The 15,499-nt window shown below is 35.6% G+C and overlaps 1 protein-coding gene across 3 annotated transcripts in view; it reads right to left on the bottom strand.

The window, feature by feature from the left end:
• zzz3 (zinc finger, ZZ-type containing 3) overlaps positions 1 to 15,499 on the bottom strand; it is a 33,281-nt gene that overhangs the window by 4,379 nt on the left and 13,403 nt on the right. For 2 of the 3 annotated variants that reach the window (XM_048162893.1, XM_048162894.1), the window contains exons 3-10: positions 12,413 to 12,551; positions 12,171 to 12,318; positions 9,229 to 9,356; positions 8,127 to 8,198; positions 7,879 to 7,980; positions 3,458 to 3,553; positions 2,726 to 2,875; positions 661 to 795 (exon numbers count right to left, since the gene is read on the bottom strand). In XM_048162893.1, coding sequence (XP_048018850.1) covers positions 661 to 795; positions 2,726 to 2,875; positions 3,458 to 3,553; positions 7,879 to 7,980; positions 8,127 to 8,198; positions 9,229 to 9,356; positions 12,171 to 12,318; positions 12,413 to 12,551 — 970 coding nt within the window. The remainder of the gene's footprint in view (positions 1 to 660; positions 796 to 2,725; positions 2,876 to 3,457; positions 3,554 to 7,878; positions 7,981 to 8,126; positions 8,199 to 9,228; positions 9,357 to 12,170; positions 12,319 to 12,412; positions 12,552 to 15,499) is intronic. The other variant, XM_048162895.1, reaches the window with a different exon arrangement.

Here is a 15,499-nt window from a genome sequence, read left to right as displayed (position 1 = left end):
AAATGTTTATTGTTAGAGATTTTCACACTTCAGAGTGATGAAATGCATGAATGAGAATATAAAGAACGGGATGTGCTTGATGTTAAAAAGAGTTATAAGCACAATACATCTTGAAAAGGAACTCTGTGCAGTGATCTTGCTGACAGGCACACTGCCTCTCTCAGAAGGTGATTATGAATTTGGGACATGCTCGATGCTAAAAAGTTATTAAGCACAATAAGCAGTGAAAAAGAACTCAATGCGGTGCACGCGCTGACTGACACATTCATTCAGTGAAGACCATGCAATATTTTATTATTACATTTCTGTACCAATTCTAACTATATGTTTAATAAACCTATTGTACATGAAAAAAAAAAAAAAAAAAAAAAAACTTTAATTAATTTAATTCATATTCAGTCCTATTGTTTGTAATTTGCTTCCTTTTTTCTTATTTTTAAAGAAGACATTTTTTAAGAAATTTAAATACATTTCTTTTTTTAAGAAATGAGATCAAGTAACACAAAATAACTATATCATGACGTATCATTATCGTGAAATATCATTTCTCATATTGTGAAATTTTGGGTTTGTAACGACATGAGGGTAAAGAAAATTTAATTCTCAACAGAAATCAGTGAGAAATCAACATGGAGACAGACTGGTAAATGTTATGTGTACCTTATAGCCAATGTGCTGCGTGAGAGCGCTCTCAGCCTGGATCTCCTGTAGTTTCTGTTTCTTGAGTTTCTTCAGCTCCATCAGCTCCTTGTACTCCGGCAGGTGCCTCAGCTCCATTGGCACCCCGTCCTCATCCTGAAACATCACAGCTGGGTCAGAATGGTACAACACTCTTCACAACATCAGCTGTCACTACTTCAAAGGCCTATTCACACAGAGTCTGATTTTTTTAGCACAAAATCTAATCTCTGCAAACTACTTCACAATGAGTCTGAAATATAATACTGGATAACATTATATTTCGATGACCCACTTTAGACATTCTACTAGCTATAAATAACTTTGCGACTATGTTCCTTACTTATAGTCAGTAGAATGTCTGTTTGGGGACCATCAAAATAAAGTGTTAGCAGATATTAAGCAGACGGTCTACTAATACAGTCCACAACTTGGTTGCCATGTAGTTGCAAAGTTGGTTACAGTTAGTAGAATTTCTAAAGTGGACAATCAAAATAAAGTGTTATCTAATACTGCAATGACCTTGTTTTTGTTATTTTTAAGTTCAGGTCAAGACTACATTTCCTGATCCTGTTCTCGCCTCATTTCTGGTTATCTCTTCAATGTCACAACATAAATAAAATGTCAATTTGACAATTAGTTCAAGTATTATCAGAAACTTCTTTTCCTAAATAATTATATTTTCGGCCTGACAAATAATTTGAAGATATTTATACTTCACTGTAAGTTAGTCACAACACAGATTTTCTAAAATTAACTAGCATAAATAAAAATAGATATTGTATACAGACTATGCTTCAAAAGTTTGGTGTCTGTAATATTTTTATGTTTTTGTAAGAAGTCTTTTATTCTCACCAAGGCTGCATTTCATTAATCAAAATAATTGTTAAAAAAAAAAAAAGAAAAAAAAAGAAAAATGTTTTCTATTTTAATATATTTTAAAATGTAATTTATTCCTGTGACGTAAAGCTGAATTTTCAGCATTATTACTCCAGTCTTCAATGTCACATGATCCTTCAGAAAGCATTCTAATATGATGATTTGGGGCTCTAGAAATATTTCTTATTAGCATTGTGCTGCTTAATATTTTTGTGGAAACTGACAAATAGAAAGTTCCAAAGCACCTATATATATATATATATATATATATATATATATATATATATATATATATATATATATATATATATATATATATATATATATATATTATATATTAGTACACACACACACACACACACACATATACATATACATATATTATATATATTTTTTTTTTTCACTACAATCCATTTAATACATCCTTGCTGAATTAATTGGTGTCATTTTATTACTGCAGGTATGATCACTCTCTGTATGATCACCACAGTATACAAATCAACACTGTAATGTGATAATGACAATTTAAATGGGTTTAGATTATTGGAAGGAAAAGCTTAATTCCCAAACTTTCCCATGCAGCCTTCAGGGCTTGTGATGTCATGATTTGTAGTAGGTCTATATTTGGTGCACGTAAGGTTCACTGATGCTTGGCAACACTCGACTGGTAATGTTTTCTGCAGGGTCCGCTGACCAGTGTCGCGTAAAGGTTACATATCAGAGACAGAGAAAATGTCAAGCCACTGCAGTCAGTTCACAGTCGCTCAACACACAGTTCAGCCGAGGAGACGCAAACATCGAGTCGTCTCTAATGATTTTGGCAGCGGTGCTTGTCAAAAGCCAGCACATCATTATCAAATGATCAAACAACAAGCAAATCCCATCTGTGGAAATGCCAGTTTGCGGTCTTTAATAGATTTTCCTGTTTGAAAAGGCCATCAAATGTTTGCCAGTAGGGAAGAAAGGAAGTCACTATGATGAAACAAATGGCTTGAAACATGAAACATGGCTTTCAAAAAGTTTCTGGTATTTATTTTTCCATTTTCAGCTTCTAAATCTATTTGCTTGGATATGATTAATAAAATTCCGGCTTTTACTTGTTAAATCACACATGCATTTCTCTCAGATTTAGTTGGAGTTGAACTGGGAGATCTTAACCAGGACTGACCGAATCATCCGCGCCATTATCCTGGAGGCTGTTGAAGAAGTGAGAACGTTCGTCCTCATCATCCATGTAGACGGGCGGCTCGTATGAGGTGAGGAACGTTGAGGGCCTGTACAGGTGTTTATTGAGGTGGTGTTGTCGCTTACTGGAGGCCTACAATTACAGACAACATGCTGTGTCATTTAATAGGCACTAATAAAGCATTTAAAAATACACACACACTACTGCTCAAAAGTTTGGGATCAGTAGGATTTTTTTAAATACTTCTGTTCTGCAATTATGCTTTAAATTGATCAAAACTGACAGTAAAGACATCTTTAATGTCAAAAGATTCTGTTCTTTTAAATTTTCTATTGATAAAAATTCTGAAAAAAATGCATACATTGATAAGAAGAAATGTTTGAGCATCAAATCAGCATATTAGAATGAATTCTGAAGGATCATGTGACACTGAAGTAATAATGCTGAAAATTCAGCTATGCCATCACAGGAATAAATTACATTTTAAAATATCTTAAAATACAAAACCTTTTTTTTATTTGTAAAATTTCACAATATTGCTGTTTTTACTGTATTTTTTGAAGTAACAGACTTCAAAAATAACAAAACTTACCTTACTGAAGGTATTATTATATTATATTTATTATATTATATTATATTATATTATATTATATTATATTATATTATATTATATTATATTATATTATATTATATTATATAAAATGACCAATTTACCTTTTTGCTGTACATGCACACATTGGGTGTTCTGCCTGGTACTGGAATACCAGCTTTTGTCAGTTTTATGAAATATTTCTGTACCCTGCTAGCAACCTGTGAAGAAGAGGAACAAATATTTGGTAAACAAAAAGAGCTTGCCCTTAATTTCCTTGGCTAAGCTTCCCTACCATGGCTTTTAGATGTTCAGACTCTTATAAGATTAGTGAAAAAGACAACTGGGTATCTGCAGGTTTTTTAAAATCAAATTTAAGGCTTTTAAAGCCTGCAAAAATAAAATTAATACCGAATGAGCGTTGCAGGGCAATGGCTATGCTAAGATATTAAACCGTAAAATGACTGTAAAAACATGATTTACAGTTCAAATACAAATGATAAACCACACATTTCAGCATTTAAACCATGATTTATGAAAAGGGATGAGTAAAAAGTATTTATTAAGATGGTTAGTTATTATATAATAATTGTTTAGATTTTTAGAATGCACATTAGCTGCTTGTCGATCCACCAGTTCAACTGTGTTTATGCTGCATAAAAATATGGGACGATTATTGGTCTGAACATAAACAGCAGACAAGATGATTGAAAATGCAAATTCATTCTATGGCAGTAGGTGGTGCTTATGGAATGGCAGAAATACAGTGCTGTGCTTATAAATGCTACTTTATTAAGCATTAAATGGAGGTAAGATGAAATGAAATGAAAATGTAATCAAAACTTTTCTGGAGCCAGTTAGTTCAGAGATACATAAAAACACCTGTGCAGAGTTTTTATTTTGAAATGTGCAGCGCTCAAATTTATTTAACGAAATGATAGCCTTGTTTAATCATCACATTAAGCCATATCGCAATTCCTGTTTTTCCATCCCCAAACTTAAGACCTCTTGAAATTATAATTAAAGGTATAGTTCACTCAAAAATGAAAATTTGATGTTTATCTGCTTATCCCCAGGGCATCCAAGATGTAGGTGTCATTTTTTTTATTCAGTAGAACACAAATTATGATTTTTAACTCCAACCGTTGCCGTCTGTCAGTCGTATAATGCATGTCAATGGGAATTCCATCTATAAGAGTCAAAAAATCATGCACAGACAAATCCAAATTACACCCTGTGGCTTGTGACGACACATTGATGTCCTAAGACACGAAATGATCGGTTTGTGCGAGAAACCAAACAGTATTTATGTCATTTTTTACCTCTAATACACCACTATGTCCAACTGCCTTGAGCATCTGGTTGGTGAGGTCTGAAAACGCGCTCTGATGCCGGAAGTGATCTCTCACGTGTATATGTCAATGAGTGCGAGCGATCACTTCCGACATCAGAGTGCATTCAGACCTCACATACCGGATGCTCAAGGCAGTTGGACATAGTGGTGTATTAGAGGTAAAAAACGATATAAATACAGTTCAGTTTCTTGCACAAACCGATCGTTTCTTAGGCCATCAATGTGTCGTCATGAGCCGCAGGGTTTAATTTGGATTGTCTGTGCATGTTTTAATTTACTCTTATAGACACAGTTCCCATTGACATGCATTACACGATTGACAGACCGCAACGGTTGGAGTTAAAAATCATAATTTGTGTTCTATTGAAGAAACAAATTCACCTACAACTTGGATGCCCTGGGGGTAAGCAGATAAACATCAAATTTTCATTTTTGGGTGAACTATCCCTTTAAGACTTTTGTTATACCATCTAAGGCAGGGGTACTCAACAGGCGGCCCGCGGGCCGCATTCGGCCCGTCAGCATTAAAGTTGTGGCCCGCATCATGCTACATATAAATGTATTTTTATTATAATTTACATCCAAAATTAGTGTGAATATTACTTTGTTTTTGTTTTTTACACGTACACTGGGGTAGGCGTACAGTGCGCGTGACGCTGTAATCATCATTAGAGAACGCGTATAGTGTACTCGCGCAGCCCAGTTTTTCTAACCACAAAGAACAATATAAAATGAAGGCCGGGTGTGTCTCATACGTCCTGAAAAGTGAAGCTGCGGGCTCTTTGATCGCCCCCTGGTGGCTGGATGCAGTACAAGTCATAAACACCGCCCTCTCAATGCAGTCGAATGAGACTTCAGTGAAAACTTAAAAATAAATTCTGCTTCAAATAAAACTTTCTGAAAGATGGTTTTGGTCATTTAAGGTAGTTGTTATCACGCTGATATATATTCAATTGTTCGTTTTTGTGATGATTTAGATTTTAGCTAGCAATTTGATGCTATAAAAATGGGGCGTGTCGTCATGATTCGAAGTTGATTGACAGCTTGTCTGAGGACTGTCGGAGCTTCGAGGGGAGATTGAAGATGTATTAACTAACTGTTAATTTTCGATTTCTTTGTTATTTAACACCAACAAAATGAGTTGTTTAGCAGTAAACTGTACTAACCGACCTACAGGATCTGACGGATCACTGAACTTTTTTTCTGTAACATTAAATGTGGGCGTTATAAGCTAATTAATAAATGTTATTAGTTAAGATAATACACCTAATGTTAACCATGTCGGGAAAAAGCAGGTGCTCGTTATCTGGCAGTTATTTATTATTTTATGGGTATAAAATAATAATTAGCAGGACAAAACTAATGATAGCTTACTCTAATTACAGCAATCGATCTCCTGTAACGTTAGTTGAACTTGATTTAAAATGGCAGGACCGTTTCTGACGATTTAGAGTTGTTTCTAGTGGCATATTATATTGATTTTATCTACTGAATTTGCTGTTTCAAAAATATTACTGCTCTAGAAACGGAATAGCCTATTATTTTATAGGTAGAATTTTAAATTGTGTATAATTTTTATAGTCTATTTAAAATACATGAATGATGACGCAGTCGTCTGGGCGGAAGTTTGATACCGCGACTCCGCCTCCGGGCTCCACTGACGATTCCTTCTGCGCGTGCCCAGGCTCCAAACTTTTTTTTTTTGGACGTATTGCGTAACGTGTCAGCGCCCATTCATCGGCCCATTTTGGCTTCAGTTCAATACAATGGAAGGAAGCGGCGTCGCGTCGTCCATCTTTTTTTTACAGTCTATGACTGAAGGCACATAGTTTTTGCACTAATTTAGTTTGTCCACAAGGTGTCGTCAGCACTGAAACGGGCTGTTGTTTCAGTCTGAAAAGAAACGGATACGACAGAACAAGAGTAATAACAAACACAATTGCCGACCGTGTTGAAGAGCGCTCGTTTGAGGGGATTAAAAGATACCAGCAACTCTAATTTTAAACAAGTACAAAGACATTTTTATTGTAACTATTTGAGCGAAAAAGACTAGACAAGCATGAATCTCTCTAGTGCGCATGCGTCAAGCACTTGTGTTCGTGAACGCCATCAAAGGCTCGAGACTGTGCGCGCAAGTAAAAAAACAAAGTAACCTTATTTTTCCATGATGAAATGCAGTTGACATTCCTCAAACTTTGCAGTGTGTAAGTTGCCGAGCATCATGAAAAACAAACCTTTTATTCTTAATGGCAATGTGTTATAAACAGAAAGCAAGCAGCGCTCCCATTACAGATCTGTCATCACATCATTGAGCTCACGGAGAATATCTTATTTATCATGTTTACAACGTTGGTTATAGTTAGATAATTCATGAGATTGTGATTGAACATAAAAAAAAATAAAAAAAAAAGAAAAAAAAAAGATTTTTGGATTCTGACCAAATTAAAAGGTAGGTAATAATAATACAAATAATAAAACGTTTATTCTCTTGAGTATAAATAGGTGCTATAAAAAGTGTTAAAGAGGTGCAATGGAGTATAAAAAGACTATAAAAAAAAAAAAAAAATGCAAAAACACTCATCAGCCAGTGAACAACAGCCAGACCTTAAATTTCTTGTGAAAACAATGCAGACATTTCAAATGAATAAGGATTTCTTTTCATCAGTTCTTGTTTTTCTTTATGCATTTGTACATTAATACAGCAAGACAAGCTATTAATCATTTTTTTAAATGCCATTTATCATGTTAAGTGACACTTTAAAAAGGAAACCATACTATTAAGACTTAGCTAAATAATAAAAAACACTTTTAGTAAATAAACAGTAAAACTACAAATATTGTCTCAAGTAGGCCTAAATAAAAGTCTTACGATCCAAGTTATAATTTGTAGCCCTTTGCGTTTCATTTGGTTAAAATGCGGCCCTCTTGGCCTCTGAACTTGAGTACCCCTGATCTAAGGTATTTAAGACTTTTTATGGCCTTAAATTTGATAAAACTGAATTTAAGACGTTCTAAGAATTTTTAAGGACTCGCAGGAACACTGTCACCATTAAATGGAGCCGTAAGGATATTTATTGGATGACTGCTTTACTGAGCAGTGAAAAGGTGACTAGAGACTAGAATGCCCATCAAAGCCAAGAGAAGATCATCTTCAGAGAAGGTGACGGTGTAGAGCAGGGCCTGAAGACGCACCTGTTTGGCGGTTCTGTTGCCAAGTTCATCTGCGATCTTCTGCCAGCGTTTAGACTCCACCTCCTCTGGTGGGAACTTCAAAAGCAGCTGCTCCAACTTTTTCTGCAAGATTCACATATGAGATGTGAAGCCAAACTTTACAGCTCAAGAGCTACACAAAACTGCATAGTAAAATGTACTATCTAGTATACAACAATTAGCTTCAGTCCACTACTTTGAACGGACGTAGCTTTCTAAGAGTTTCATACCTGCTCCTCAACGGTCCACAGCTGGTTGAAGGTGTCAGGTTTGTTCTGGTTGCACAGCCTCCCTCTGATCAACTGTACAAACACAGTCAGAAAAATGTTCATTACATGAACATTCAACAGGAATTTCAAATAAAATGCATTTTTTTGCAATAAACTAGTTCTTAAATGAATAGTTTTATATTTCTTCATCATTTCCTTTTGTCTGATTTTCAAATATTTTTGTTTCGAATCAAAGTTTGTAATGTTGTCATTCACCTCACAGCTGCTTGGTTTGGTTCACGGCTTATAACGCTTTAATAACGACTTTTAAAAAAAAAAAATCCCTATAGGAAAAATGAATGAAAAATACTTCCAGAACCAACACCTCTGAAAAAGTGAGCAGGCACTGATGCACTCTTATGGCTTTTGGATTAGAAAGATGAGATCTGTTAAGATTTCCTGATCTACTGAGACACCAATAGAAGTGCTTTATTCATAAAGTTAACTTATATACACATTCTATATCAAAGGGAAGGAAAAATTTCTCCTACTGGTTTCCATAGATACCGTCTTTTCTCTACATGGGCTGCATACATGAACATGGGCATACCAAACAAGAGAGACGGAAAGAACTGACTGATGTGAACCTGCAGACGAAGCTAGTTTGTCTAAATACAGCACCACCATAAAGCAGACCAAGAAAAAAAAAAGACACTGAGAGACACTGTGTTTTTACAGTCATTTGTCATCAGCATGCTTGCGGTGCATTTCATGTTGAAATGTTAAAGAAGAATGAATATGGATGGAGATATTGTGCTCTCAGGGAAGATGTGTATGCAGAGCACATCCGAGTTCATGTCCTAGGGCTCAAGCACATATAACAAGAAACAACGTCAAGTTAAATGTTAGGTCTTGATCTTATTATGTATCAGATGCAGCAGTGTGTGATGAAACATGGTGAAATCGTGGGTCATGGGGAAAAAATGAACAAAGCATAAAAGTGAATCCGTAAACCCATGTTTTCGTCTACAAAACACAACATGCAGGTTCATAGAGTCAAGACAGTTGTAAATGGTGACAGCATACAAATGACGGTAAGTACGAATACTTAATCTGAGATTACCTGAGTTCTGCTACTGGACATGCTGTGTTCTGGACCGTCACTTGACGGCAGCGAGGAGGAGTAGACGGATGAGGAATCTCCCTCCTTCTTGGAATCCACAGGACTTTTTGGTCGAGCAGGCAACCCAACTACAGAAAGGCAATGAGCGTTTTAACTTCAGCATAATTTCTTGCATTTGCCATTGAACAGAAAAACCCAGAGCCACCATTGAGTTGAACACTTCCCTATGCTGAGGGGGGCCCACAATAATAAAGAACGATAAGCAAAATGGAAAATCTTTTAAAAATCTAGTGTTAAATTCCTAGAAATGTACTCTTAATTTACATGTTGGTATTATACAGCATTTTTGAGAAGTCACAATGACAACCAACTTAATTTCTCTCACCAAATTACCAAAATCTCTATGACAAATTTGCCGTTTTACTTTTTTCTTTTGCATGTTTCCATTTGTTGTTCACAACAGAGGACCTTTGCATAGGGAAAAATGTTTTTCAAATATTAATCCAGTAAAAAAATTTTAGCAGAAAAAAAAATAAAAAAAAATAAAGCAGTTTTGTTAAAATATCTCTACATCACCCTGACATTTACAAAAATATCACAATGAACTTTAATGAACAATATCACCTCACAAAAATATCAATATGAACTTTAATATTTATTTATTAATTTTTTATATATTATTCAAGTCATTGTAGGTGTGAATTTGAGCTGCACGATCTGATATAATTATGATTTATTATTTGGGGCCATTTAAAATTTTGGGGAAAAAAAAAAAAAAAAAAACTTTTTTGCTTCTTTGTAGGGCTGCACAATTTGGCCAAAAAAAGGTCTATTTCAATATGACATTATTAATAATAATAATAATAATAATAATAATAATGGTTATTTAATTATTATTATTACTAGGGGTGTAACAGTACACAAAACTCTAATTGATAAATTGACCAATGCTGCATGGTAAAATACAATGGTTGTTTTATAGGGCTGCACAATCTGACCTAATTACAATTTATTATTTGGGGCAATTTAAAATTTTGGGGAAAAAAAAACTTTGCTTCTTTGTAGGGCAGCACATTTTGGCTTAAAAAAAAGTCTATTTCAATATGACTATAAAATAATAAATATAATAATGGTTATTTTATTATTATTATTATTATTATTATTATTACTAATATTACTACTACTACTACTACTACTACTACTACTACTACTACTAGGGGTGTAACAGTACACAGAACTCTAATTGATAAATTGACTAATGCTGCACGGTAAAATTCAAAACGTCAAATTTTTTGGTTTGATTCGAATGCATGTACACTACACCCCTAATTACTACCAAATAAAAACATTAAGAAATATTACTATTGTAATATTTCACTGTAAAAAAAAATTGTGTATTTAAGAAAAACAATTATTGTTTTTATAGTTTTAATTTCTTCATTTTCAAATGTTAAACCTTTCAACTTTTATGCTGGCAATTGTAAAGGATTTGATTGTCACATTAATCCATATTACAATTTAGTTTTATTTTATTTCGATTAATCGTGCAGCCCATTTTTAAAGGGTTAGTTCATACAAAAATGAAAATTATGTCATTAATGACTCACCCTCATGTCGTTCCAAACCCGTAAGACTTCCGTTCATCTTCGGAACACAGTTTAAGATATTTTAGATTTAGTCCGAGAGCTTTCTGTCCCTCCATTGAAAATGTATGTACGGTAGACTGTCCATGTCCAGAAAGGTAATAAAAACATCATCAAAGTAGTCCATGTGACATCAGTGGGTTAGTTAGAATTTGTTGAAGCATCTAAAATACATTTTGGTCCAAAAATAACATAAAACTACGACTTTATTCAGCATTGTCTTCTCTTCCGGAATCCTTTCCATTGAATTGATTCCATTGAACTGATTCCATTGAACGGATTCCATTGAATTGATTCCATTGAACTGATTCCATTGAACGGATTCCATTGAATCCTTTCATCTGTCGGCACTGGTAATGCATTTTTACGTCGCCGTGGTTGGTTTTGGCGATTAGGACATCCACGACATTTTGAAGCATCGAAAATACATTTTGGTCCAAAAATAACAAAAACTACGACTTTATTCAGCATTGTTTTCTCTTCCGCGTCTGTTGTCAATTCGCGTTCACGACTCCGCTTCTTCTTCTTCTTTCCTGTTTTACAGCGGTTGGCATCCAGCTTATTGGTGCATTACTGCCCCCTTCTGCTCCGGAGTGTGGTTCACGACTCCGCAGTGACGCTGCTGATGTAAGACGCTGCTGACGTGTTATCTATTGCGCCCGAGCTTCGTTTACAGTCTGAGGGAGACGCACGCTGTATTCAAGCTATTCTACATTGTTTGTATTTTGGTATTGCTATATTTTTTAAAATGGTGTGTAAGTGTGCATGTCGCGGATGCCCTAATCGCCAAAAACAACCACGGCAAAAGTGCATTACCAACGCCGACAGATGAAAGGATTCAATGGAATCAATTCAATGGAAAGGATTCCAGATGAGAAGACAATGCTGAATAAAGTCATAGTTTTTGTTATTTTTGGACCAAAATGTATTTGATGCTTCAACAAATTCTAACTAACCCTCTGATGTCACATGGACTACTTTGATGATGTTTTTATTACCTTTCTGGACATGGACAGTATACTGTACAAACATTTTCAATGGAGGGACAGAAAGCTCTCGGACTAAATCTAAAATATCTTAAACTGTGTTCCGAAGATGAACGGAGGTCTTACGGGTTTGGAACGATGTCATTAATGACATAATTTTCATTTTTGTGTGAACTAACCCTTTAATGTATTTTTGGTCTTCTATTAGGTCTTCTATTACACATCCTACTCATTGGACCCAAGGCCCATCCATAAAAAAAAAAAACCCACGTACGCACGCGCACACACAAAATCTTTTACAACTGGTACACACCTTTGTCAAAGATTAACTGCAACCGCCGTGTTTTACGCTTCTTGTCACAGAACTCCCTTTCAAAGTCGCCACGGCCTGAGGTGTATTGGTCCCACGCAATGTCCGGGAGCTGGACCACTCTCTGGGGGCGAGGCAAACCCATCTCCACCTGTAACGAAAAAGATGATATAAAGCATTACATACCAGAATATAACAGCCATTTCAGACAAGAGCAATGGAAGGCCTGGAGGAAATTTCTGTACCTGTTTCTGCAGCTGGTCCACAAAGGCGATAGGGTCTGACAGGGCTTCCTTCTGATGCCGTGCCAGTGTCTCTAGGTCCAGGATGGCTTGGGTTCGCTGGGCCTCCAGTACGCTGATGGTCTGGAGCAACCTCTGATAACTAACGTGTAAGGACAGAGGAGAAGCTTTGTACATTATTAACAGCTGATGCTATGCATCTAGCCATCAAACTTTCAGCAGTTATTCATTCATTATTTAATTTTAGTACAGCACAACCACAAGCTTTTCTAAAGAAAGTCCATGTAAACGGTTCCCATAGAAATATATATTCTATAAATAGAAATATTTCCTGTTCGCCATAGGGTGGGTGGGTGATGACTGACAGCTTCATGCAGGAACCAGGCTTTGTGCTTCCACGGGGATATAGATGAACTAGTTGTGAATCATGGAAAGCTCATTTTTTAATTGTTTAACACTTTTAGGGAAAGATTTTTTTAAATTCAAATACTGATGGCCGACCTCAGGAGATCAAACTAAATATTTTTTCCCAGTGCATGTTTTTCCCAGAAATAAACAAGAAACTTTGAAAAATTAAACAGATCATTAACAACAAAGCATAACGTAATACTTCAATTAAATGATAATACAAAAACACTTCAGTGGGCAACAAGATTGCAGATTTAGCCTTAAAAAGCCCTTCTTCAGTAGATGCTAGCTAGCCTTTTTGTTTAGAGTTAATGCTAGTCATTGATATATATTGTTAAAAATGTTTATTTTTACCAAATATCTTTGCCAACACTGATGTATGATAGTAATATTGTAATATACATTGGATATAGAGGTAGAACAAGCCAACAATCACTATTGTTCTGCACTAGGTTCATGTTACATAATAGTTGCCAAACAGCTCAAACAAAAAAGAAAAAACAGAATTTTGTGCCTCTAATCTCACATCTGAAAGAGCTTTTCTAGATTCATCTGGTTAGTTATGAAGATGACGCTGCCTGAGCGCTACAGAGCTTTGACCTTTTCCCTGCGCGCCCTCAGGAAAATAGGATCCACAAATAGGAACGTGAAAAAAAGGCAAAGAGGAAAAAAAAGCAAATTAGACAAAGATGCTCTTCTCAGCGGGAGATTCTGTCTACTGCTTAGAAGTAATCTTATTCAGAAGCTCAACAGACCTTGTATAATCTATCTAGCCTAACATGGCATGAATGAAAACCAATTGATGACAGCAAGCATTTAATCTCAAAAAGAATTCATTTAGAAGACTTGCTCCATTTGATTTGCCTTACTTGAGGGCAGCTGACTAGTTTTTCTTCAATTTCCTTGCTGTCTATTAACTTGGACTGCAGAGAAGCTGTTAACAGCCTCTCGATTCAGATGCACAATAAAGATAGGCATGTAGCACTGCAGGTTGAGGAAAGCAGCCAAGGATGGCAATAAGCACAAAACTGACATATGGCTGGCATTTCACTGCCACCTATGGGTCAACCATCTGAAAAGCAGACTACATCACTATTAAGACAAAAACTAAACAAACATACAGTGATATGGGCTTCGTACTGTGCCATTTAACCTGTACTTAATAACCACAGACCGGGATTCTGTACTAAAACTACTCTCAATAAACTTCCACACGTCTTTCCAGCTTAGTAGCTAATATAAGGCACGTATGAGTTTATTGTGTGTTTTGTGTCATTGTGTCCTTGTTTGTGGTGCTTTAAGGAAATCTTGACATACTTTGGATTAGAACAAACCTCCACATCTAGTGGAAACCTCAAATCTGATGCTACTTTTCTAAACGATCAGACCACCATTATTGCCTGATACCGTTTCGCCATACACTTACACTAACCAACTACCTTGCGACCAACAAAACACTAGCAATGTCTTAGGAATCAACCAGCAATGCTTTGAAAAACAGCCTGGGAACCGCAATTCACTGCCATTGTGGTCACCAGTTTTGCACAGACAAGCAACAACAGCAACAACCCTTATCTGATTATTCAAAAAAGTACAAATTTGCATAAATATATCTATAATTTGAATTTATGTCAAGCACACAATAAATCCTAATTAAAATGGAGGAGAAAAATGATCCCATATAGGAAAAGAGAATGATTTAATGATCTAACAAAAATAAATAAATAATTCAGACAGGCCTCATAAACTGATGCCATTCTCTTTTAATTTCTATTGACCGACAAGCCAATCCAGTTGGCTGCTCCTGATCCCTGCACTCACACTGTGAGATGGGCACACGCTGAATGAGCACAACCCAGGACAACCTGTCCACCAGCAGCAGGCTTCCCCTCGCTTATTACCTACCACCGTCATGGAGATTACAGCAGCTGTTGCTCATTTTCTGCTAGCACAGTTGACTATTACGCTACAGAAAACAAGTATGCAGAGTTAAGCAGGACAACACTAAGATGCTTATCTGGGACAACATTCCTGTCTTCAAATTACAAAGCACAAACACTTTGAAAACTAAAAAGACAAAAGACTAAATCAAAATAAAAAAACTGCTGAGTTTAGACAACCACAGAAGTTAAAGCACTACAACATGCTACTACTTTTAAAGCAAACCTCTATATTATAAGGAATTTGATGTATGAGAATACAAAACACACTGAATCTGGAAAATAAATATTAAGACCTGAAAAGTACAAGTGGTACTGCTGAGAATGGTTATCATATTGTTATTATGGCTCTGGAGCTGTGCTATGCGGTTGCTAGGGTGTTGTAGGAGGTTTCTTATTGGCTAAAGTCAAAAGATCCCACCATCTATAGATGTTTGAATTTTTTTTTTTTTTTTTTTTTTTTTTTTTAGAAAGGATGAACCTGAGCAGTTAAATCTAAACGTGCGGTCACATTTGCCACTGTTCTGTGAATTTTCACAAGCAAAATCCAGTCATTTCAATAGGAAATCATGTGGGAAATTTGCGTAAAAGGTGAAAGATTTCCAGACAGAGATTCTGCAATGGGTTTGAATTGGTCAGAAAATTGCTAGGTTTGAAAATGACTTGTGCGAGAGCTGTGCTTTATACATTGTTACACTGCTGACAATAGATAATAGACCTTTTTTACCCACAAAATGTATGA

The sequence above is a fragment of the Megalobrama amblycephala genome, linkage group LG17 (assembly GCF_018812025.1).
Source record: "Megalobrama amblycephala isolate DHTTF-2021 linkage group LG17, ASM1881202v1, whole genome shotgun sequence".
Lineage (NCBI taxonomy): Eukaryota > Metazoa > Chordata > Actinopteri > Cypriniformes > Xenocyprididae > Megalobrama > Megalobrama amblycephala.
Note: the sequence above shows the minus strand (reverse complement) of the source record. Positions and strands in the feature narration are given on the sequence as shown.